This window comes from Cynocephalus volans, chromosome X, assembly GCF_027409185.1.
Source record: "Cynocephalus volans isolate mCynVol1 chromosome X, mCynVol1.pri, whole genome shotgun sequence".
NCBI lineage: Eukaryota > Metazoa > Chordata > Mammalia > Dermoptera > Cynocephalidae > Cynocephalus > Cynocephalus volans.
In genome coordinates this window covers 67,847,620-67,873,651 of record NC_084478.1, presented here as the reverse complement: position 1 = coordinate 67,873,651, position 26,032 = coordinate 67,847,620, and the positions used below count along the sequence as shown (strand labels likewise).

The 26,032-nt window shown below is 46.2% G+C and overlaps 1 protein-coding gene across 2 annotated transcripts in view; it reads right to left on the bottom strand.

Moving 5' to 3' along the window:
- Nucleotides 1-15,040: 15,040 nt before the first annotated feature.
- Nucleotides 15,041-26,032, bottom strand: part of KDM5C (lysine demethylase 5C) — a 29,927-nt gene continuing 18,935 nt past the window's right edge. For both annotated transcript variants that reach the window (XM_063085115.1, XM_063085116.1), the window contains exons 13-26: nt 24,925-25,044; nt 24,621-24,815; nt 21,860-22,041; nt 21,646-21,770; nt 21,371-21,518; nt 20,524-20,629; nt 19,454-19,812; nt 18,669-18,807; nt 17,984-18,163; nt 17,688-17,825; nt 16,897-17,502; nt 16,554-16,623; nt 16,212-16,411; nt 15,041-16,108 (exon numbers count right to left, since the gene is read on the bottom strand). In XM_063085115.1, the coding sequence (XP_062941185.1) occupies nt 15,743-16,108; nt 16,212-16,411; nt 16,554-16,623; nt 16,897-17,502; nt 17,688-17,825; nt 17,984-18,163; nt 18,669-18,807; nt 19,454-19,812; nt 20,524-20,629; nt 21,371-21,518; nt 21,646-21,770; nt 21,860-22,041; nt 24,621-24,815; nt 24,925-25,044 (2,934 nt within the window). In that variant the 3' untranslated portion in view covers nt 15,041-15,742. The remainder of the gene's footprint in view (nt 16,109-16,211; nt 16,412-16,553; nt 16,624-16,896; nt 17,503-17,687; nt 17,826-17,983; nt 18,164-18,668; nt 18,808-19,453; nt 19,813-20,523; nt 20,630-21,370; nt 21,519-21,645; nt 21,771-21,859; nt 22,042-24,620; nt 24,816-24,924; nt 25,045-26,032) is intronic.

Below are 26,032 nucleotides of genomic sequence, written 5' to 3'. Positions count from 1 at the left end.
TAGGGAGTGATTAATAGGTGGAACACAGAGGATTTTTAGGGCAATGAAACTACTCTGTATGATACTACAATGGTGGATACATGTCATTATACATTTGTCAAAATCCATAGAAAATGTGACACCAAGAGTGAATCATGATGTAAACTATGAATTTGGTTGATGATGTGTCAATGTAGGTTTATTGATTGTAACAAATATACCACTCTGGTGGGGGATGTTGATAGTGGTTTCATAGCTAAGAATCCATTGCCAAATCCAAGGTCATGAAAATTAACCCCTATGTTTTTTTCTAAGGAATTTTATGTTTTTAGCTCTTAAATCTAGGCAATTGATCAATTTTGAGTTCATGGTATATGGTATGAGGTAGGGATCCAACTTCATTCATTTGCATGTGGAAATCCAGTGTCCCCAGGCCAGCAAGACCACTAAACAGGGTTCCCATGGACCCACATAGGAGCGAGGAGCCACAACTGAAAAAGGAGCCACTCAGAGGCCAGTGAGTCATCGCAAGGGACAGATACATGGCCCGTCCCATGGGAAGTGTTTGGAGTGCAGGCAGTTAGGGAGATGGGTCCACCAGGGGAACATTGGGGCACAGCAAGGACAGCATATCTGCTCCCCAATCAGCACAGGCCCACTCTGTGTAGACTGCTCAGGAATATAGAACTGCAGGGGGAGTAGTTTTCTGAAAAGACTGATGTCCAGACCAGAGTTTCCACACCTCAGGTGTACTGGACCTCATGAGACCCAGAAGTACATACGAGGTCAACCATTAAAACCTGAGCTTCACAAAAAGCCTTCCCCAGGGAGTCAGCAGCAAAGCAGCAATTTAGCTCAACCACAGGGCTCAAGTGCTGGTCTCCACAGGAAGTTCCCCCATTTTAGAAGTAAGCAAAGGACAACAAATTAGCTCCAGTGCAGAGTTTAAGTGGTGGGAACAGCAAATAATCCAACACAGAACTGAAAGAAAAAACAGAATACCCATAGACCAGAGACAAAGTTTGGTATTAACTAGTAAAGGTCTCACAATACCAAAGAACACCTATAAAACCTAGAAGGACTGGAAGCCCCTGGGCTACCAAGCCAGGGAGAGGGGAGGGCCGGGGGCCTCAGCCATGCCCCCGACACCGGCAACCAGCCCAGTGATGACCACTGAGCTGCCACAGGAAGTGCCCCGGGCTCCTGAGTTGGAGTGGTAGGGGGCTGAGGACTTCAGTTACACCCCCCTGACATCTGCATCCAGCCCAGCAATGACTGAGCCACCACCGGAAGCCCCCTGTTGTCCCCTGCAGGAATGAGGGGGGTGCCACAGGCCTCAACCATGCCCCCCTCCTTCCTCCTTCTCACACCGTATTTCCTTCCCCCTTTCCCTCTCCCCCTCCCTGCCAACTCCTCTGCAACATCTTAAAATGTAAAAAATAATATTAACAAATTTATAATTTAAAAGATTTTTTTCATAGGAACTGGATTGAATCTGTAGATTGCTTTGGCTAATATTAACATCTTGACAATATTAAGTCTTCCAATTCATGAACACAGGATGTCTTTCCATTTCTTTGGATCTTATTTAATATCTTTCAGCAATGTTTTATAGTTTTCAATGTACAAGTCTTTCTCCTCCTTGGTTAAATTCTTTCCTAGGTATTTTATTATTTTAGATGCTATTATAAATGGAACTGCTTTCTTAATTTCATTTTTGGGTTGTTCATTGCTAGTGTATAAAAACATAACTGGTTTTTGTGTTGGTCTTGTACCCTGCAACTTTGCTGAATTTGTTTATTAGCTCTGTGTCTTTTCTGCATCTGAAATGCCTTTTCTGCATCAATTGAGACGGTCATGTGGTTTTTTTCCTTTGTTCTATTAATATGATGTATCACTTTGATAGATTTTCTTTTGTTGCCATGCTCTTGTATTCTTAGGATAAATCCCACTTGATCATGGTGTATAATACTTTTAATATGCTGTTGGATTTGGTTTGCTAATATTTTGTTAAGGATTTTGCATCTATATTCATAAGGGATATTTATCCGTAATTTTCTTGTGATGTCTTTATCTGGTTTTGGTAGGGCCAAACTTTTCAATATGGGTACACTCATCAGCAATCCTGGATGTACTTTGTTAGCTGGAGCAGCTAGGAGTATTTCTAAGAGCTGTTATACTGATTGACTGAAACTTGGACTCAACAGTAGCCTGTGTTAAATGAGGTTAAGGTGCCAGAAATTCCGTGGTACAATGTAGACAGAGGAATCCAAATGTTTAGGGCAATAAGAATTTTGGAATCAATTAATCAGATGTAACCCATTCAACTCACCCTTTAACCATGTGGACATTCCTTTCACAAAGGCTTTGAGAAATACATTATGAACAGTGGCAGAGACTAGGTGGTCTTAAACCTGTTTCCTCTTCCTCCTGGGGAAAAATTTCAGACTACATTTTTCAGTGTTCTTTACAATTGGGTATGCCCACTGTCTGAGTTCTAGCTAATGGAATGTGAGCAGAAGTGATGTGCGCTACATCCAGGCCTAACTCATATAAACCTCCCACATGGTCTTTTCCTCTTTCAGCTTGCTGGGATGGAGATGACAATAGCACAGTGGTGACCATGTTTTGAAGATGGCAGACTCTCTAGACAGAAGGTGCTGAGGCCCCTGAATCATCACTTAGAAGAGGGAAATCCAACTATTAACACCTATTTTGGAATACTTCAGGAGAAAGAAGTAAACTTGTATTGTCTTAAATCACAGAATTTTTTTTTTTCTGTTCCAGAAGCTAACTTTATCTTAACTAATACATGAGTGAGCACCAGTATTCTTTAAAAAGCATTGCAGTGCTTTCTTTGCTTTTGTTTTTGTTTTTTGGGGGCAGCTGGCCGGTATAGGGATCTGAACGCAGTACTGTATTTCTGTAGGCTGGATTCGTGGTGAGAGATCATGAATGGACCCCCTAATTTCAATGGAAATGATAGGATCTCCTCCAGAGACAAGTTGGGTCTCTTTCCTATAATGCACAGCAGAGTCATAGCTGTAATCAGAATGGTTTGACCTGTGGGGATCTATAATAGTGGCTAATTAAGCATGGTTTCCTTAGGACCAAAATAGGTGGACAGCCTAATAAAGTCCTATTTGGTATATAAACAAAAAAATTTTCTAGTCTGGGAAATGGAGGCCTGATCTAGTCCCAAAAATGTAGAGCCCCTTGAATGGAGGAGGGTCCATTCAAAGAAGGACCTTGCTGCACTTTTCACAAGTGTGTTTGGTGACATCTCCCTCCCTACTTCCCCCACAGGGACCTGCAGCCAGGGTAATTGTGCCACAATCCAGACCTTTTGAAATAGAGTGGATATTGGTCTTGAGTTCATGTTAATGTTATTGGTCATGGTGACCCAGACTGTCATTGTTGTCCAGAGTGGGATCAGATAACACGTGAAGTTTCTGCCTGGGTCCTTATATTGGGCTTAGGAGAAATCCTGTGGTGATTTCTCCAGTTTCTGGATACATTATTGGAATACACAGTATAGATGGCATAAAGTGCAGGAAGGCTACAGCTAGCTGAAGAACAAACTAGTGCATGGAACAAACTGAGGACCTCTATTGGAAATCAACAGGAAAGAATAAAGAGATACAAAATATTTTTTTAAAGACTAAAGAAGTGGGGTTTCAAGATGGCGGCGGCTGCGGCGGCTGGCGCGGAGTAGCTGAGGTGGAAAAGGTGGCCACTGGGCCTCAGGCAGCCGGGAAACTTGTGGACCTTCCTCTGGCCATCTCTTAAGGGAGGACTGCTGCTGCTGGCCGGTCGTGGGGGCTCAACGCCACTTTGCCCCCGGCAGGAGAGGCTGCCTCATTTACAGGCAACAGCTTTGAAGTGTGGAGCAGGAAAAGAACTGATTCTTAGCTGCAAAAGCGAGTCTTGAAACAGGGAACACGGCGCCAGGGCTGCTGTGGATGCAGCCAGGATCCCGGAGGCTGGGGCCGCACTGAAGGCGGCCAGCTGCCCTATTCAGGATTCGAGGTTTCAGGCCGGCATTAAAGAAGATTCCTGGGAGCGCCCGAGCGGCGCCGCGACTGAACAGCCCGAGGCGGCAGCGCCGAGAACACGGAAGGCAACAAACCAGAGACAGAGCGAGCGCCCGACCTGGCACAGCACTGTGAGTGATCCCTGGCCCACGCGGCTCCCGCCTGCACCACCAGGCCACTCACTGCCCCGGTGCTGCCTCCATTTTCCCAGGTGCGGGCAGCTCCGCCCTGCTCGGCCATCACTGAGCCCATTTGCTTGGCCTGGCGCGGGGCTTTCCGGACCCTGCGGGCCGGCCTCCTCTCCCACTCCCTCCACGGTTCTCTGGCGGGGCTGGGGGTGTGGGGCGTCCCGACCAGTGTTGGGAGGGCTAGAAAGTACGGGCGGGCCGACTGTCACTCCACCACACCCTGGACTCCGGCCCCGGTAAACTTCCTGTTACTGGGAGGCAGATAACATCTCTGCGACCACCAGTTTGGAAAAAAGCCTAACGAATTTCTGGTTGGGAATAGTGTGGTAGGAGAGTTCCCAGGTCCGCTTGAACCTGCCGGAGAGCAGGCTGCAGGCAGGCACTAGACTCGGTTTATACCGGGGGGATACAAAGGTGAACAAGACCCGAGAAAGATCTACACAGTGCTACAAAGGCACCCAGAGAGACCGGTTGTCTGTGCCTAGCAGAAACCTGATAGACTTCCTGGGCGAGGCGGTGCTGAGCAGGGTCTTGAAGGCCCAGCTGATAGACGAGGGGTGCAGAAGACACGCCCCAGCCCAGCACAGTGTGCACAGAGGGGGGAGACTCGACAGAAACCACACACCCGGTGGGGTCGCCACTGCACGATCTAACAGCCTGGGCCAGAGCACACGGAACGGGGAGAAGTCCTGTACAGAAAGTGAAAGCTCAACAGAGATCACACACCCTGTGGTACGTGATCCACCAGCCCAGCAGAGTACAAGCTGACCAGAAAGGTGGATCCCCGGAGAAGCCCAAGACCCGAGGCAACCACACACACAAGACACTAGAGGCCAACTGAGCAGTCACGGCGGGAGCCATACCAAATTAGCAACCACAGCAACATCCTAGTTAGTCATTAGTCTCAAACCGGTGGACTGTGAAACCCCCTGCCACAATGAATAAACACCAAAAAAAAGACACCAGAAATACAAAAAATCAAGAAAGTACACCACCAAAAGTTAATAAATCTCATACTCTAGATCCTATAGAACAAGAAGCCCTTGAAATAACTGACAAGGAATTTCGAGTGATAATTCTAAGGAAACTGAATGAGATACAAGAAAACTCAGCTAGACATCATGATGAAATGAGGAAAAGTATACAGGATCTGAAAGAGGAAATATACAAGGAAATCAATGTCCTGAAAAAAAATGTAGCAGAACTTGCTGAACTGAAGAAATTATTCAGCGAAATAAAAAACACAACGGAGAGTTTAACCAGCAGGCTTGTCGAAGTTGAAGAGAGAACCTCTGAACTTGAAGATGGGCTGTTTGAAATAACACAAGCAGACAAAAAGAAAGAAAAAAGAATCAAGGACATGGAAGAAAATCTGAGAGAGATATCAGACAACCTCAAGCGCTCAAATATCCGAGTCATGGGTATTCCAGAAGGGGAGGAAAATGGAGATTCCATTGAAAACATATTCAACAAAATAGTGGCAGAAAACTTCCCAGGTATAGGAAAAATCACAAATCTTCAGATCCAGGAAGCTCAACGATCTCCAAACGTATTCAACCCAAAAAGGCCTTCTCCAAGACATGTCATAGTCAAATTGGCAAAACTCAGAGACAAAGAGAGAATCTTAAAAGCTGCAAGAGAGAAGCGTCAAATCACCTATAAGGGAGCCCCAATCAGGTTAACATCAGACTTCTCATCACAAACCCTAAAAGCTAGAAAGGAATGGGATGATATTTTCAAAATACTAAAAGACAAAGATTGCCAGCCAAGAATACTCTACCCTGCAAGGCTATCCTTCCGAAATGAGGGGCAAATAGTATATTTCTCAGACAAACAAAAACTGCGGGAGTTCACTACCACAAGACCACCCTTACAAGAAATCCTCAAGGGAGTACTGGGTTTGGTTCCCGAAAAATAACTACCACTGCCATAAAAACCTAAGAAAAATCTAAACCCGCTAGTACAATAAAAATGGCATTCATGAAGAGAAAACAAGCTAACAAAAACACTATCTACAACCTAAGGAACCAACAAACAAAGAAACCAAACAGTAAATCAGAAAGCAAGGAACAAAAGACACCTAAGACAACCAAACAACCAATAAAATGCTAGGAATAAATCAACACCTTTCAATAACAACTCTTAATGTTAAAGGCTTAAATTCCCCAATTAAAAGACACAGACTGGCTGACTGGATCAAAAAGCAGGACCCAACTATATGCTGCCTACAAGAGACCCACCTCACCCATAAAGATTCACACAGACTAAGAGTGAAAGGATGGAAAAAGATTTACCATGCAAACAGAAAAGAAAAACGAGCAGGAGTGGCTATTCTTATATCTGACAAAATAGACTTTAACCTAAAAACCATAAAAAGAGACAATGAGGGACACTACTTAATGATAAAAGGACTGATCCATCAAGAAGACATAACAATCATAAATATGTACGCACCCAATGTTGGAGCAGCCAGATTTATAAAACAAACTCTATTAGACCTAAAGAAGGAAATAGACACTAATACCATAATAGCAGGGGACCTGAACACTCCACTGTCAATATTAGACAGATCATCTAGGCAAAGAATCAGTAGAGAAACACAAGATCTAAACAAGACTCTAGACCAATTGGAATTGGCAGATATCTACAGAACATTCCACCCAACAACCTCAGAATATTCATTCTTCTCATCAGCACATGGATCATTCTCCAGGATAGATCACATATTAGGTCACAAATCAAGTCTCAATAAATTCAAAAAAATTGGAATTATCCCATGTATCTTCTCAGACCACAATGGATTAAAACTAGAAATTAATAACAAACAAAACTCTGGAAACTATGCAAACACATGGAAATTAAACAGCATTCTACTTAATGACATATGGGTCCAAGAAGAAATCAAGCAGGAAATCAAAAAGTTTATTGAAACTAATGAAAACAATGATACATCATACCAAAACCTGTGGGATACTGCAAAAGCAGTATTGAGGGGAAAATTTATTGCATTAAATGCTCACTTCAGAAGAATGGAAAGATGGCAAGTGAACAACCTAACACTTCACCTTAAAGAACTAGAAAAACAAGAACAATCCAATCCTAAAGTTAGCAGTCGGAAAGAAATCATTAAGATCAGAGCAGAACTGAATGAAATTGAAAACCAAAAAACAATTCAAAAGATCAACGAATCAAAAAGTTGGTTTTTTGAAAAGATAAATAAAATTGACAAACCATTAGCATGGCTAACAAAAAAAAGAAGAGAGAAGACTCAAATAACAAAAATTAGAAATGAAAAAGGCGATATTACAACTGATTCATCTGAAATACAAGGAATCATTCGAGACTACTACAAACAACTATACGCCAACAAATTTGAAAATCTGGAGGAAATGGATAAATTTCTGGACACACACAAGCTCCCAAAACTGAACCGTGAAGACGTAGAAAATTTGAACAGACCAATAACAATAAAGGAGATTGAAGCTGTTATCAGAAGGCTCCCAACAAAGAAAAGCCCAGGACCAGATGGATTCACAGCAGAATTTTACCAAACATTCAAAGAGGAATTGACACCGATTCTTTACAAACTATTCCAAAAGATTGAAACGGACGCAAATCTCCCAAACTCATTCTATGAAGCAAACATCATCCTGATACCAAAACCAGGTAAAGATATAACCAAAAAAGAAAACTACAGGCCGATATCCTTGATGAATATAGATGCAAAAATCCTCACTAAAATACTAGCAAACAGAATACAGCAACACATACGAAAAATTATTCATCATGATCAAGTGGGATTCATCCCAGGGATGCAAGGTTGGTTCAACATACGCAAATCAATAAATGTGATACACCATATTAATAAACTCAAACACCAGGACCATATGATCATCTCTATAGATGCTGAAAAAGCATTTGATAAAGTTCAGCACTCATTCATGACAAAGACCCTCTATAAGTTAGGTATAGAGGGAAAGTATCTCAACATAATTAAAGCCATATATGACAAACCCACTGCCAATATCATCCTGAATGGGGAAAAGCTGAAAGCTTTTCCTTTAAGAACAGGCACTAGACAAGGATGCCCACTCTCACCACTCCTATTCAACATAGTGTTGGAAGTACTAGCCAGAGCAATCAGAGAAGAGAAGGAAATAAAGGGCATCCAGATTGGACAAGATGAAGTCAAACTGTCCCTGTTTGCAGATGACATGATCCTATATATCGAACAGCCTAAAACCTCTACAAAAAAACTGTTGGAATTGATAAATGATTTCAGCACAGTAGCAGGATACAAAATCAACACACAAAAATCAGTAGCATTTCTTTTCTCCAATAGTGAACATGCAGAAGGAGAAATCAAGAAAGCCTGCCCATTTACAATAGCCACCAAAAAAATAAAATACTTAGGAATTGAGTTAACCAAGGAGGTGAAAAATCTCTATAATGAGAACTACAAACCACTGCTGAGAGAAATTAGAGAGGATACAAGAAGATGGAAAGATATTCCATGCTCTTGGATTGGAAGAATCAACATAGTGAAAATGTCCATACTACCCAAAGTGATATACAAATTCAATGCAATCCCCATCAAAATTCCAAAGACATTTTTCTCAGAAATGGAAAAAACTATTCAGACATTTATATGGAACAATAAAAGACCACGAATAGCCAAAGCAATGCTCAGCAAAAAAAATAAAGCTGGAGGCATAACACTACCTGACTTTAAGCTATACTACAAAGCTATAATAACCAAAACAGTATGGTACTGGCATAAAAACAGACACACTGACCAATGGAATAGAATAGAGAATCCAGAAATCAACCCACACACTTACTGCCATCTGATCTTTGACAAAGGCACCAAGCCTATTCACTGGGGAAGGGACTGCCTCTTCAGCAAGTGGTGTTGGGATAACTGGATATCGATATGCAGGAGAATGAAACTAGATCCATACCTCTCACCGTATACTAAAATCAACTCAAAATGGATTAAGGATTTAAATATACACCCTGAGACAATAAAACTTCTTAAAGAAAACATAGGGGAAACACTTCAGGAAATAGGACTGGGCACAGACTTCATGAATACGACCCCAAAAGCACGGGCAACCAAAGGAAAAATAAACAAATGGGATTATATCAAACTAAAAAGCTTCTGCACAGCAAAAGAAACAATTAAAAGAGTTAAAAGACAACCAACAGAGTGGGAGAAAATATTTGCAAAATATACATCTGACAAAGGATTAATATCCAGAATATATAAGGAACTCAAACAACTTTACAAGAAGAAAACAAGCAACCCAATTAAAAAATGGGCAAAAGAGCTAAGTAGGCATTTCTCTAAGGAAGATATCCAAATGGCCAACAGACATATGAAAAAATGCTCAACATCACTCAGCATCCGGGAAATGCAAATCAAAACCACATTGAGATACCATCTAACCCCAGTTAGGATGGCTAAAATCCAAAAGACTCTGAACGATAAATGCTGGCGAGGCTGCGGAGAAAAAGGAACTCTCATACATTGTTGGTGGGACTGCAAAATGGTGCAGCCTCTATGGAAAATGGTATGGAGGTTCCTTAAACAATTGCAAATAGATCTACCATACGACCCAGCCATCCCACTGTTGGGAATATACCCAGAGGAATGGAAATCATCAAGTCGAAGGTATACCTGTTCCCCAATGTTCATCGCAGCACTCTTTACAATAGCCAAGAGTTGGAACCAGCCCAAATGCCCATCATCAGATGAGTGGATACGGAAAATGTGGTACATCTACACAATGGAATACTACTCAGCTATAAAAACGAATGAAATACTGCCATTTGCAACAACATGGATGGACCTTGAGAGAATTATATTAAGTGAAACAAGTCAGGCACAGAAAGAGAAATACCACATGTTCTCACTTATTGGAGGGAGCTAAACATTAATATATAAATTCACACACACACATACACACACACACACACAAATCGGGGGGGGGAGGGAAGAAGATATAACAACCACAATTACTTGAAGTTGATACAACAAGCAAACAGAAAGGACATTGTTGGGGGGGAGGGGGGGGAGGGAGAAGGGAGGGAGGTTTTGGTGATGGGGAGCATTAATCAGCTACAATGTATATCGACAAAATAAAATTAAAAAAAAAAAAAAAAAAGAAAGAACTGATTGAGAAACATGAAAGCTGGAAAATTCATGTCTGATTTAGTGATGTGGGGGTCATTGGTAACCTTAGTAAGAATCAGAGAGAAATTGGGATGGAAGCCAGAATTATGCAGGTTAAGGAGTGAATGGAAGATGAGGAACTAGAGTTAGAGTCTACGACAACAATCAATAGAAATTTGTCTATGAAAGAAAAGAGAAAAGCTGGTAGCTAAACAGAAACACAGAATGTAAAGGGTTTATCCACACTGTTATGTTTTAGAAGAGAAATCTTCTATGTTTAAAAGGTGATGGATAATTTAATTCAGTTTTCGATTAAAACTATACTCTGTAAAACTGTAAAAAAAAAAAATAAAAAAATAAAAAAAATAAAAAAAAAATAAAGACTAAAGAAGTGGAGGATAAAATCGGAATTTGACATCATAATAGGAGTCCCAGAAACAGACAAAAATAAAAATGGAAAAGCGGATTTAGTTTGTGAACGAACACCTGAGCATAGGATACCAAGTGACCTGTGCAATCTGAACTGCCCATGGTGAGCTGTGTGTTAACTATCCCATCAAGTCATCAAGTTATCCATGTGCAGCTGCACTCCACTGCCAAATAGAATAGGTTTATATGAGCAGGTCTAGAAGACACAATTAAGCTGCCAGCAGGTGGATCATGCTCCTTCCTGTTGTACCACCATCCCCTTCTCACCTGAGGCCTCATGAGGAATTCCCTTGACCAGGTGACTTAGGGAAATTCAAACTTGGTTTACAGATAGTTCTGCATGGTATGCTGGTACCTACTGGAAGTGGCTACTTGCAGTGTTACAGCCCTACTACGAGGTTAATCCTGAAGGATAGCGAGAAGGGAAATTATCCCAGTAGGAAAATTACCTGGTTGCAGAGATGGTCAGAGGTATAGGTAGATCTCCACTGATTCATGATTAGCTGCTAATGATTAGGCTAGATGGCCAAGGACTTGAAAAGAACAGGATTGAAATATTGCTGATAAAGAAGTCCGAGGAAAAGGTATGTGGGTGTCCTTCTTGGTATTGGTGGAGTGTGAGAACATATATGTCCCGCATAGATGAGCACCAGAGAGAATCCACTGTGGAGGAGGATCTCAATCAGGTAGACAAGATGCCCTGTTCTGTGGAAGTCAGCCAACCTCTATCCTGTCACCCTTTTCCTTGCCAAAACGGCCACGGTGGCAGGCATGGAGATTATGCATGGGCTCCGCAATATGGACTTCCACCAAGGGTAGTGTGGCTATAGCCACTGCTGAGTGCCCAACCTGCCAACAGAAAAGAAACACCAAGCCGCTCTATGGAACTATTTCTTGATGGCAGCTGATTACAGAGACAGTACAAAATGAAAAGAACCCATTGGACCCCAAAAATTCTGACAGGAAGCAGACTGGGAAAACTGCTCAGCTGCAAACATGTGCTACCTTTCATGAAAAAGGAAGGAAGGCACAGAGGGTAGAACCAAGAGCCCAGAGGTCAGAGCCAAGAGCCATGGAGAATTATTCCCAGGCCTTGAAATCTAATCAAGGAACTTCCATTTGCCCAGCTGGATTTCATAATTGTTATAGATCAGTGACTCCTTTGTGTCTCCCATTTCTCCCCTTTTTGAACTGGAATGTCTGTAGCAGTTATCCAATGCCTGTTCCACCATTGTATGTTGGGTGTGTTGGGAACAGATAACTTGCCTCTTAAGTTTCACAGATCTACAGATGGAGAAAAATAGTGGTTAAAGGGCCATACTTAAGGAATACACCCAAGGAGCCTTGCTCACACCTGGACCTGATTTAGATGATATTCTGGATTTTGAGGCGATGTCATAATGGGATGAGACTTTTAGGGACCTTGGGAAAAGGTGAATATATTTTGCATGTGGAAGGGTCATGAATCATTGGGGACCAGAGGACAAACTGTAGTAGTCAGTCTCCAAGATGGCCCCCCGATCCAAGCCTCCTGGTATTCACACCCTTGTGTAATCCCCTTCTTCTGAGTTTGGTCTGGACCTAGAGACACTGCTAATAAATAGAATATTGCCAAAGTGATGGGATGTCACATCTGCGATTAGGCCATAAAGACTGGATTCTGTCTCACATGTGAGCACTCTCCCTCTCATTCTGTCTGGTTCATCTCACTGGATTGCTCTGATGAAGCAAGCTGCCATGTTGAGAGCTGTTCTATGAAAAGGTCCACATGGCAAGGACCCTGAGAGTGACCCGCGGCCAACAGCCAGCAAGAATCTGAAGTCCTTAGGCCAACAACCCGCAAGGAACTGAATCCTGCCAACAGCCACATGAGTGAGCTTGGAAGCAGATCTTTCCTCAGTTGAGCCTTGAGATGACTGCAACCCCAGCTGACACCTTGATTACAGCTTTGAGAGACCCTGAAATAGAAACTCTGCTAAATTGTGCCCAGATTCCTAACCCACAGGAGCTGTGAGGTAAATTTTGCTCTTTTAAGCCACTGAATTTTTGAGGTAATTTGTTACACAGCAATACATAACTAATGCAGATAGGCATGTAAGTTATGCACAATCTCAGCAATATGGACTTGTACCTATTAAGGCCAATCTGGCTATAGCACTTTTGAGCTCCCAACCTAGCAACAGCAGAGATCAACACTGAGACCCCCACTATGAACTATTTCCTGGTTGCAGGGTGATTACTTTGGACGTCTTCTGTCACACAGGACAGGCCTTAGGTTCACAGAGACTTGGTGAAAATCTCAGCTCTGCCAGACTGATATGCCTGGGCCAGGCCTGTTCTTTTAGGGGTCTGTTTCCTGTGTCAGGGTCTTTGTGAAATATCTCCCACAGAGCCTGGCACCCAGGGCAGGTCTCACAAGGAGCTGCTCCCTTCCCTTTCCTGGAATGTGAGTGCATTAGGGGTGGTAGTGAAGTGCTGAGATTGAGCCCCTTCCTGCCCTCGTCCCAGCTCTTACATACGTCTCCTGTCATCTCCTCCAGCCCTCTTTTCATGATCAAGACCAGGTGGTGGGCAGACAAAAGGCCAGCCTGCTCCCCCCAGACTGGGACATAGGGTCAAACTGGGCCCAGGACGGGGTTGTTCACTGGCCCCTGCCTCTCCTTACTTGTACAGCCCAGGGCCCCAACTGGAAGCCTGGATGAGACAGGGCTGAGCCAGACCCTCCCACCAATCACAGCTGCCAGAAGAGTGGGCTTTCTCATTCATTGTTAGGTTCCTATCAACTGAAATCTTGGGAAAGAGGAGAAATGGAGCAAAATGGACCCACTGTACATTCAGATGAGGAAGGACAAAATAGACTGGCAGTGTGAGTTCCTGGGCTAGGGATCAGGACCTGGCATTTAGCGTCCCCATGCAGCCCCTCGAGAGGAGTGAAAGCCCTCAAGGACCAAGGCATGAGGGGAAGCTGGCTGGCTTCTCAGGGCTTCCATGCTCTTGCTTCTTCCTCTGTATCCTCGTTATCATGGGCAGACTATCTTAACACACAACACTCAGAATCACAAAGAATGGTTCTTAACCTTTAGAGGGTCAAGGATCCCTTTATGTATCCTGATGCAAGCTGGTTAATCTTCTTGTCAGATAAACACATGCATGCAAACGCCCACAAAAACATGTGAACGGTCTCCCATGACAGTCCCTGATCTAGTCCAGCACTGTCATCTTAAACACTTTGGGGCCCAGAAGGAAGAAAATCTGTCCAACTACTATGGGACCATTAATGAGCTTGAAACCATTAAGCTAAGTGAAAAAAGCCAGACACAAAGTATCACATATTGTACGATTCTATTTATATAAAATGTCCAGAATAGGCAAATCGGGAGGAGGGGGTGACACCTAAGGGGTGTGGAGTTTCTTTTTGGGGTGATGAAAATGTTCTAAAATTTTTTGCAGTGATGGTTCCACAACTCTGAATATACTAAAGCCACTGAATTGTTTGTGAATTATATCTCAATAAAGCTGTTTTTAAAAAACGAACTCGGGGATTGCAAAGGACCACATATCTGAGCTTTAGTCTCCATTCATCAGGGGCAGAAAGAACCGGTAGAGAAAAATCAGGGAAGGGTTCCTTTATGTGGCATGTGGGTTAGACAGGAAAGCATCCTAGGATGAGATTATGTATAATCTTGATCTTAAACGCAATGAAGCATCATGGAAGGTTTGAAGTAGTAACATGATCAGATCTATACTTTAGAAACAACCCTCCAAATCACTAAGTTGTACATTTAAAACGGGTGAATTTTATGGTATGTAAACTATAACCTCAGTAAAGCTAGGGAAAAAAATTCCTCCGGAAGCTTGAGAATAGACTGGAGAGCATAAAGTTGGGGGAGGCTGTTGTACAGTTTAGGTGAGCGGTGCTAGAGTCCATCTGTTTGGAAATGGGAGAAACTGGCCCGAGGGTGGAGAAGGGGAGGATCAGGATGTCTCGCCCAAGGTTAAGGAGAAGCTGGTGGAACTCAGTGTCAGAACCCAGAGCTCCCTGGCTTCAGCCCTAGTGCTCCCACCAGCACTACCACTGCTCTACTGAAGAGAAATGCACTTCAGAAACATGTTTCCAAAAAATGTTGCTAAGGGTTTTATTTCTAACAAGAGGAAAATAATAAAATAAAATTAAAATAGGCTTCAGTTGGAACCAAGTTTCTTTTTTTTTTTTTTTTTCCTTTTGAACAAATTAATTACACACCAACAATCTTTTTTTTTTATTACAACATGAACCCAGGAGGAGGAAAGGAGACAGAGGAGGACAGGGAGGAAGGGTTGAGGTGGTTGTGAGGACAAGCACCAAAAGCTTTCTTCAGTTCTCAGGGAGCCCTGTTCAGCTCCCCAACCAAATTACTTTAAAATAAAAAACTGTGAGCACAGCTATGTGAAGTTTCCTCCTCCTGGGTGGAACAGTCAGGGGAAGGGAGAAGAACAGAGAGGGAGGAAGGAAAAGAGGGTGGAAGGAGAAAGAGTGAGAGGGGGCGGGGAGGTTAGTGTAGCGTGGCCTGGCCAGGGCTGGAACTGGGGACAGAAGGGAGAAGAGATTCCCCCAGTTTGCATATGCACTGGCCTTGTCTGTGGAATGGTGCTGGCCCAGCCCCAGCTGCCCCTGCCCCCCTGCCCATCCATCTATCTGCCTCAGGTATCTGGGAATGCTGGTTAGAGGCTACCAGGGAGGGGGACTCCAGGGGCCGGCCCCCAGGAGCTGAGGTCTGAACAATACCTTGGAGTCAGAATATAAAAGTCAAGGGACTCGTGGGTGGGCAGATAAGGGGGTAGCCATACCCCCCTCCCCCACCCACCCACCTCCCAAGAAGCAGGCTTGATGGTCAGAAAGAGGATCCTTGAGGCCGAGGGGGGATCTCTGTTGGGGTCTGTGCTAGACCCAGCCACTGTCACAACTGTTGCTGTGGTGGCTGCTGTGGGCAGGGCATATGCAGCCGGGGAGTCAGAGTGGATGAAGGGGCTGAGGGGCCTGAAGTGGCCCCTAGCACGGTTTCCAAGCCATTCTGGTTCTCCTGGGTGCTGGGGCTGCCAGTTGTGGGGAGGGGTGCAGGAGGGCCCTCACCCCCCGTCTCTTCCTCCAGCTCCTCCTCCTCCTGGGCCTCCTCAGCCTCTGGCCCTGAGCTCCGTACCCTCTTTGGCTCTAGCTCCTCTCGGGCTGGGTCATCACCCTCCCCAGCTCGGTCCACCTTCCTCCGCCGCCGCCTCTCCAGGGCCCTGCCCCGTGCCCGACTCCCATGGCGCTCTGCCTTCTCCAGCTGTGATCACAGACAGAAAGATGGGATGTGGGCCAGTGGTCAGGCCTGGGCTCCCTGTTGCTTGGCCTGACCTCCTGGCCCTGCCCGTGACCCCTATCCTCACCTCCAGAAGTGTGCGGACCCGCTCCAGGTCTGGAGGCTGCCCAGCTTGCAGTAGCTGCCAGATGCTGTGGTTCTCATCTAGGGTCACCTCCAGCAGGTCCCCCTCCATCATGAGCTCCTCCAGGGGAGCCCGGGTTGCCTCAGGTAGTTCCAACACGGGGCCGGTCAACTGTGGTAACAGCGAAGACAGCAGCTCCAGATCTGAGGGATTGCAAGAACAGGCTAGGTTAGACTGCCCCTGGTCTTGTCCCCACACCACAACAGAGCTGAGGACCACATGGGTCACTCTAGTTATATCCAGTCAACAGCCTACCCCCACCACACCTACACCCACCTCTCTTACCTGAGCCCTCCTCCGGGGCTACCTTCTCAGGACTTGTCACACTGTCTCCATTCTCCAGTAAGCCCTGGACCTGCCAAGGAGAGCAAGAGTAGGTAGGGGTAACTGAACCAAAGAACCAAGCCCTTTTCTTCCTCCCAACCCCCAAACTTGGGACATTCCGCCTCCTGCAGGAGGAGGGCGGCAGACACAGGCTGCAGCAGGGAGCAGAGTCTAGTGACCTGGACGGATGCAGGCCGGGCCAAACAAGACCAAACACTGGAGAACAGGGACAGGGTAGAAGCCTTATTAGGGATGGGGGCTAGGACCAAAAATTTGAGGACAAGAGCTAGGCTAAGCAGCTCACCTTATGTATATCCTTGCTACTGCCTTCTCTGATTGATCCAGGATCAGAGGCAGGGGCTGAAGGGTAAGCAGAAGGCTCCTCAGGCCTGGATTCAGCCTGTAGCCGTTGGCGGAGCTCAGCCAGCCGTCCCAACAGAGCAGTTACATCCTCAGAGGCCAGAGCCTGTCTGGCACGGCCCTGCCAGCTGATGGCCCTCTCTGTGAGGCACTGCAAGGCTTCGCCCTCAGGCAGCCGTACAGGCAGTCTCTGCAGGGCTACCAGCAGTGCAAGGATGGTCTCCAGGCGTGGGCGCCGTGAGCGCATACAAAGTGGACACAGGAATTTGGTGTCCCATTCCCACCAGGCCAGCAGTGGAGATGAGGTGGGACTGGGCCTTGGGGAGCTGAGGAGGCGGGGTACCGACACACACCGCCCATGGAACCAGTCCCGACACAGGTCACACTGCAGAGTCCCCACCCCAGCCGGCACCTGCCCACACACACAGATGGAGGTTGCAGAGGCAGCTGTGGTTGATGATGCCAGTGGACTGGGCTTGGCTGAGTTGGTGCGACGCAGCTGCAGGATCCCTTCCTTCTCCTTCTGTTCCCCCTCCTTGAAGGCCACTATCTGCCGTGCCCAGGACAGGAAGAATAGGTCAGCAGCCTATCCTCTCCCTTCTCTGGCCCCTTTAAAACCCCACTCCCAAACCAGGAGAACTAAGGCTCAGGGAGCAAGCACTCTACCCATGGTCACCCAGCTCAAAGATTCTATCATTGCCAGGCTCTTCTTCCCATCTGTGCCAAGCTCCTTACCACAGAGCCTGGGTCCCTGAGGTCCTGTGCAGATAGCCCCAGCAGCTCTGTGTCAGATTTGTACAACCCCAGCTCCTTCTCCATCCACCGGCTGCGCTTGGTGCTGTCTGAGCCGGCGTCTGCACATGGGCAGAGCACCTGAGGCAGGCAGAGGAGGAATGACCAGGCTTCCCCTACCTCCCATACCTCTCCTCCCCTCCCTGGTGTCCCCCAAAAACCCAAGTTCTCATATGAGCCATCTCCCAACAGCCGGGCCAGGCACAGGAGAGGCTGTAGGTCAAGGTCCCAGGCCTCACCTCCAGCAGCGTGTAGCAAGAATTCTTCTTGAGGAAGGTCTTGGAGGCCTTCTCCCTCCAAGAGTGTGCTGTCAATACCTGCAGCTCCAGCTGTCTCAGCTCTTCCAGCCCCACAGGGAGGTCCCGGCCCACAGCCACCAGGCCCTCCAAGTCATCCAAGCAGGGGTAGTGGTCACCATTCTGGGGACAGGGGCGAGAGAAAGCTCAGTTCAACTTGCCAACATCTATTGATGCTTTCTCCATGCCTAGCCCTGAGCTGGAAAGATGGACTGGACCCACAGTCTTGAGGAAAAAAAACAGGCATTGTCCTAAGGAACACCTGGCTCTCTCCCACGATGTTTGCATCCACTGACTGGCTTAGCCCCAAGTATCCAGTCAGTCTCCGGGAGCACTAGACTAGCTACTTTGTGCGGTTGGCCTCTTCTACCTCTTCCCTGCCCCACCCTGCTCCACTCCACACCACCTGCCTCCCTGCCCCACCACCCTCCTGCTAACCAGCACCCTCTCTTCCTTCAGGCCGGTCTTACAACCCCTCCTCTCACACTGCTCACCAAGCATATTTTGCCTCTTCACTATGTGCGTGCCCTCTTCCTCTCTAGCCAACCCAACCCAGCACAACCCAGTGTATGTGCCATCGCTGGACTGAAGGCCTGGAGTGGAGGGTTGGGGGTGGCAGGGGCCTCACTTGGATCTCATCCACATCAGCAATCCAGGCCCGGGCCTTAGCAAGAGCCTCCTTGAGAGCCTGGATGTTGGGCAGGTGAACAGGGATGTTTTCTGCTTCGCGGATTATGGCCTCAAGGGTAGCTGGTGGATGTTTCTGCCTAAACGGAGGGGAAAAAGGACTGAGTCTGGTGTGGTCTGCCTGACCAGAAGCCCAGCCTGACCACCAGATATATGTGCCTAGGTCCCTTGGGTGCCTGGTATTCCTGCTGCCCCTTGGGCCTACTTGCTTGTATTCTGCCTATGGATGGCTGCCAGTCCCTGCTTCCTGCAGACTGCACGCACCCAATCTCAGCCTTCTGCCCCAGCTCTTGCGCCTCTGCTTGTCTGCCAGTCTGTCAGCCTGCTGGCGGGGCCTACACACACAACCTGTGTGTGCCACCTGTTGCTGCAGTTTGTCAGATTGGATTGCTCCGTGTGCAGCGTCTTTCTACCAACATCTGTCCATCTGCCTGTTATTTGTGCTTCTGTGCATGTGCACTTTGTCAGCCTCTAGGGCTAGTGCTCTCTGTATCTCTGCATCTGTCCATCTCTGCTCCTCCAGCAGCCTATCTCTGCCTCTATGCGTATATAGAGTTTAAAAAAAAAAAAAAAAAATAAGGACAAGATAGGGAACAAAAGAGGGAAGGAGTGTCAACATACCAGTACAAGAGTGTGATGCTGCCCAAGGCCACCCATGGGAATTACCTTCAAGCTCTCCACTTTGATGGCTGGAGTAGGGCAGGGAGGGGAAGAGGCTGGACATACCTGGCCTCCAGGCAGAGGTGGGCTTTCTCTTCCCAGCGTTCAGCAATGGTCAGCAGCTCCTGCAGCTCGGCCCGGGCCTTATCCACAGCAGGGCTAGGGGCTACACTAGCACCCGCAGCCAACAATCCCCGCATGACAGCTAGGGTGCCCCTTCGGGCTGAGGGAGCCAACGTGCGTTTCACCTCATCCAGCCATCGTGCCTGTTCCACCTGCCGCTGGAGCTGCTGGGCCTCAGGCACCTCTACCCCCAGCTGCTGCCCCCTCTCCAACAAGGACTGCAATAGCCCTGGACTAGAGGGCAGTGAGGCCAGAGCATCACGGGCCTCAGCCTGGTAGGCCTCCACCTGTTCCAGAATACCCTACCAGGATACAAGATAAAGAACAAACTCCTCAGCTGGGCCCACTTAGAAGTCCCACCATCAGATACTCTTGCCTCACCTACCTTCTTGCCCTCCAATCTTTTCAGAAAGAGGAGCCTAACATGAGCTGGGCTCTCCTTCTCCAAACCTTAAGACAGTGGTTTGTAACCCTGGCTGCTCATTAGAATGCCCTGGAGAATTTATTAAAATACAGATTTCTGGGCCCCACCCCAAGAAATTTTTAATAGGGGATGGTCAGGAATCTCTGCTTTATTTAACTCTCCAGAGGACTCAGAGCAGCAAGAGACCTTCTGCCCTACGCTATGCTAGCTATGCTTAGTTCTTGCACAAACTCTCGTGCTCACACTGGTGTGCACTGCCCTCTCCATCCCACTTGTCCTCTACTTCATGATCTTTACTCAACTTGCCAGGCCCAACAAACACCCTTGTTATCTCCTTCTCCTCCATCTCCTCCAGGAAACCTTCCCTAGATTTTGCATCCTGTACATACCCCTGCCACCTGCCCCTCAAATCACATTTCTAAGAAGCAGTCACTACATCCTTGCCTCATACCCCCACTACTTTCTTACGTATGCATTCTGTCCTGCCCAAACACTTTTAAGTTTTTTAAGGGAGCCAAGAGCGGCCCGCTGCTTGGTCTCTCAATCCCCCTGAATCCCTCAGCAGCACTCCAAACCCACCCCTCCTCACCTTGACATCCCCAATCTGGTGCATGGCACAAGGCAGGTTGTTCATCTGGTCCAGAAAGGCCCGGAGCTCAGCCAGGGTCATCTGTAGACCAGCCACCCTGTGGGGGCTATGGAGTTTCACATGTGGGGTTTCAGGTCCAAACCCAGTCCCCTCCCTCCATCTCTGTGCTAAGATCCAACACCTTTCCGCCTTGATCTAGCATACTTCAGAGTTCCCCCTGCTGCCCAGGTTAGAGGGAGGGTTTTAAAATACAAGTGAGTTCCAGGTATATGCTTATATTCAAACTCATCAAGTTGTATAAATTATATATGCATAACTTTCTGTATGTCAATCATACCTCAATAAGTGGTTTTTTAAACAAACAAAAAAATATGAGTTCAAATGATGAGAGGAAAGAATTAAAAGAGGGGAAATATATTGGGGGGTGGGGGGCAGATCTTAGAAACCAACTGATGGTAAGAGAAGCTGGACTTCTCAATCCATCCTCTACTATGACTCTAAAGCTGTGCGGCTATGATCAGCTTTACACATCTATGTCCTGTTCTTGCCCCTAAACCTCCAACTCCTCCCTGCCCATAAAATCCCTCAGCTTCTCAAATCTCCTCTATGCATTGATAAAAATAAACACTCCTAGCATTCTTATCAGTGAGGCTCCCCTCTCCACTCTACATTGCTTGGTCTCCTTGCTCTCCCCAACACCTCCCAGGCCACCTCACACTTGTGCCTGGCAGCTTCCTGCTAATGTCCAGTTTGCTCAGTGGTATCCAGAGTCCACCCCTCGTAGCACTTTCCCCAGTGCTGGATCCTCATCAGGCTATTCGTGCCCCAACACCTCACACTGCCATACCCAGCTTCCTGGCCGCTGACCAGTCCTAGAGCCTGGGACACACAAGCCTCCGCCTCGCTCAGGCAGTTTTTCAGTCGCTGCAGCAGCTCACTGTTAGGAAACCTCCGCTCACGGGCCTCAGACTCTAGTGCCCTCAGCTCTTCAAGGCCTGAAGGGAGATTAAGAGCAGCAAGGAGTAGGCAGTATTGAGTGAAGGCAGAGGAAGGGAGTTGGAGGTATAGAAGAAAAGGGAATAGAACTTGCCTGTGGAGTCCCTTCATCCCCCCATCACTCACTGCGCTTCCGCCCATCCTCCACCTCCAGGGCTACTCGCACTTTGTTGGCCCAGGTGTCAAAGGACTCGGCCCGAACCTTCAGCTTATGCAGCATGGCAGGGAGCTCATCCAACGTGTATCGATACCTGGACGAAGAGGGCAGCGAAGAGCATGTCTGGCCCAACTCTGTATCCTCCTCCTTGCCCCACTTCCTGCAAGCAGGCCCCATGCTTACCGCAGGTACTGCCGGCTACTAGAGCACTTGCAGAGGTCATTGATGTGGGACAGGCAGACAAGGCCATCTGGGCAGTCGTAGCAGGCCAGGGCTGACAAGAAACATGTGGTCTTGCACTTGATGCACTGGCGCTCATCATCCGGGAGCAGCTCAAAAGCCTCTCGTTCAGCCTCTGTGATGCCCTGTGGATGTTCAACCCACATGTTATATAAAACTAGAACAGGGTGGCAGAAATTCCCATCTCAGCCACCACCAAGCCCCACTTTAGACTCAAATTTATGCTGAGGGCCGTGGGGTTTGGGAGGCCAAACCCCACAGAGAACACCTGCCTTTTGTGAAGTCCAGACTCTCAAAGCTGGGGGAATCAGATGAACCAGGGCAAGATCAGTGTGGGATGAGGCAGAGGGAATTTCACAGAGGAAGAAAGATCAGGTAAGATTCAGATCAGCAGAAAGAGCCTTTTGGGTAGGAGAAGGTGAGGAAAGTGGTGGACCAAGCCACCAGAGAGGTAGCAATGTGTGGGAGTGGCCAAGAGCTCTTGTCCTGACTAGTATGGAGGGTGTACACTAGGGAACAATGTTGGCTTCCACTTATTTGGCACCCACTGTGCTCCAGGCACCGTGCCGGCTGCTGAGCAGGCAGGAGACAATGCATATGCATACATAACTTACAGAAATTCAACTGTAAGAGCTTGTGCCCAGGGTTTAAAGATACAATTTTTCCCCAGCAACATGGCTTCCAAACTTAAGCCAGTAACTTCATCTGTTGCTCAGATGAAGAAAACACAATCCATTCCAAAAATAAAGGAAAAGCCAGCTATGTTGGAATAACTGAAAAACAGCACAATGCTATATATATGGGCAATTTTAGGAATTTTAAAGAGAAATGTTGGCTCTAACAGTTTTTGTCTTATATACCAACTTTAACACATAACCTCTGTATAAGCTATGAGCCCACTGCACATTACAAATCCCACGTTGCCACTTACTGTGTGATTGTGAGTAAATTATTTAAACCTCTCTGGATCTCAGTTTCTTTATCTTATAAGATGGCGATAACAGTATTCTTTATTGGGTTGTTATAAGGATTAACAAAGGCAAAGCAACTAAGGACTTAGACAAGTATCTTAGCACTGAGAATAAGTGCTCAACAACTATTTACTGTTATTAGTTCAAATTTTCAGATAAGAATACATAATTTCACAGGCCTATCTCATTTAACTAAGGAACAAACTAAATCTCAGTGAGAGTCAATAACTTGCCAAAGTGAGGATTTGACTGCATTCAATTTTGACTCCAAAGCCAGAGAATGTTCTAAGGGTGAAGCCCCTAGGTTTTTTTGGATCATGGACTCTGAGAACTGATTGCAAACTATGAGTCCTCTCCCCAGAAAAGTACTCAAACATATACACAATCTCTTACAGGATTCCAACACTACAGTGTTCAGAACCCTCCTTCAAGATAAGGACCAAGTATAAAGAATTCTGAAAGTCAGGATGAGAAGGTCTATTCTCCCCGCTTTGCTTTGGCTCCTTCCGGTAGCCTGGCACAGTCACAGGACCATCAATTAATAACAGCACTGAACAGAGAGAGAAAATGATGCCTAGAAAACTCCAGGGACTCATTAAATAACACCACAACTGAGAGGCCCAACTTCCAACACTACTATAGCTATAATTCTTCCTACAGTCCACATTCATGGGAAAGTTATGAATGGGCTTTATAATAAATAAGTATTACCCCAAACAGGTAGTAAGGGATCCCCTGGGACAAAAAGTCCTTTGTAATCTTAAGGAAGACTCTCACACTAAGTTAATTCCCTAACATGCAGCATGGCAGGGAACTCATCGAAGGTGTACCGATACCTGGAGGAAGAGGGCAGGGAAAAGCATGTCTGGCCCAACTGTGCATCCCTCTTCCTTGCCCCACACTTCCTGCAGGTAGCTCCCATGCTTACCACTGGCACTGGGCAAATGTGGAGCTTGAAGAAGGCAGCTGAAATTACACGAGTGGATTTTATAGCTCTGTAGCAGCTTCCACTCAGCTACATACACAACTGACACATCCTCATGAGAAATCTATTAAAGTATGACTGCCTTCTACTTGGTAACATTATTGTCCTAGTTTGGGTTACTGAACCATCTGAATGTAATAATGTGGCATTTCCTAAGAAACGTTCCATATTTCAATCACTTTTTTCATGTAGTAATATTACCAAAAGCGGCTGCTAGATTGCAAGGGCAGTAATATATGCTTTGACATAAATCACCTTACTCAAAGCTTTACAACAACCTTGCGAGTTGGGTATTTACTCCCATTTTAGAGTGAGAAAGTGCGACTATGAGAGATCAAGTAACTTGAGAGGGTATGATAATCAGCAGTGGGGGTTTCATATGCCAGTCTGTCTTGCTGGGTCATTTAAACAATGATGAATAGCTGCTATACCAGCACCTGCTATGGGTCAGTTACTAAACAAACATTATCTTTAATCCACTCAAGTATCCAAAAAGATAAGCATTGTCTTAATCTTCATTTTCTGGATGGGGAAACTAACATGTAGTGAAGTAAATTGACTTGTCCAAGGTTGCTAGTAAAAGGTAGAGCAGAAAATGGAATGCGGTTTTCAACCCAGATGCATCTAGTTCTTTTCACTACACTCCAAGAATAGAGGCTACATCCTCTCCTCCTTGGTAACACCTCTGCCTCTCCCAATCTCCACCAGGGTAGAGTGCCTGACCCAGGGCACTCTCCCCACCACCCACCTTCTCCAGCAGGGCCTTTCGTAGACGCCGCTCCTCCTGCACCATGATGAACATCTCCTTATGCACAGCTGCTGCCAGGTTTAGGTCCAGCTTCTCAGGGCAGGCAGCCATCTTGCAGATGAGCTCCTCATGGGAGAAGACACAGTATCTTCGTAGCCGGCGGTAGTGCTCAATGCACTGGCGCCCAGCTGGCAACTGTGGACAGGTTCAAGGTTGAGTGTGGCCAAGTCTGGAGGTCGTGGTGCCTCAGCTTCCCCACAATCCTCCTTTTTCTCCCTGCCATCCCACCACACTCCAGACTCACCCAATCAGCAGTGCAAAAGTTGACGGCCTCAGCAAAGTTGTAGCCTTGGTTGAAGCCACTGTGGTAAGCACGGGGGAAGGTAATGACGAATTCTCCTGCACACTGGTTTGTGCGGACAACCTGAGGAAGAAGATAGGCTAAGGCCATTGAGATAGAGGTTTTTCAGTCTACAGCAACCTGATCTAAGTCCAGGGTCCTTAAGGAGACAAAGAAAAGTGTCAGGGAACAGTTTGACAATAGAATTCCAGACCCTCCAACTTTTGACAGGAAGGACCCCTAGTGTCTGCTCTCAAAAGTTTTGATCTGTATTGACAGATAATGGGAAGATTTGAGAGTCAAAGTAGGAAATGTACACATTAAAATATTTTAACTTCTCTAGTAATTTTTATAAAAATTACAAATGTCACTTTTCATTAAGCTGGCCAAGTTTTCCCATTATTTACTTTTATCAGTCATATATGCAGTTTCAAGAATCAAATAGTTGTATAAGATTTTTTATAAAACAAGCAGGCCCTGCCATTCACCCTTCCCCAGAGCCAATCACTTTCACCTCTTCTGATCATTTTGGCATTGACCTTAACAACACTAAATAACATGATCTGAGACTATATTAAAAATTGTCTTCTATTTCTCAATTTGCTTAATTCTCTATGCATGTATTAGTAATTTAATGCCTAACTTTCTGACAAGTGTCCAAATCTCCTTTTCTACCAATTTTCACCTTTCTGTAGCAGTCTCTCTGATCTGTTCCAATCTGGACCAGCTATCCTCCCTGAAACATCACTCTCCTGTGACGGATCTCCTGATCTCCTGTTTCCTAGATACCATGTCTTCCTATTTCTAAGATTATTCCTTTGCTGTGTTGAGCACCCCCTCCAATAGCTTCCTGAGAAATGGTGGGAAGAACCTTTTCTGGGGGAGGGGGTAAAGGGAAGGTCTCTAGTCTCACACTTGACTGCATATAGAATTCTAAGATGAAAATCATTTTGAAGGCATTGCTCTAGTCTTTTAGATTCCAGTGTTGCTGTTGAAAAGTATGAAACCATCTTGATTTCTAATGCTGTGAATTAAACCTGTTTCTCTCTCAAGAAGCTTAAAGGATTCTTCT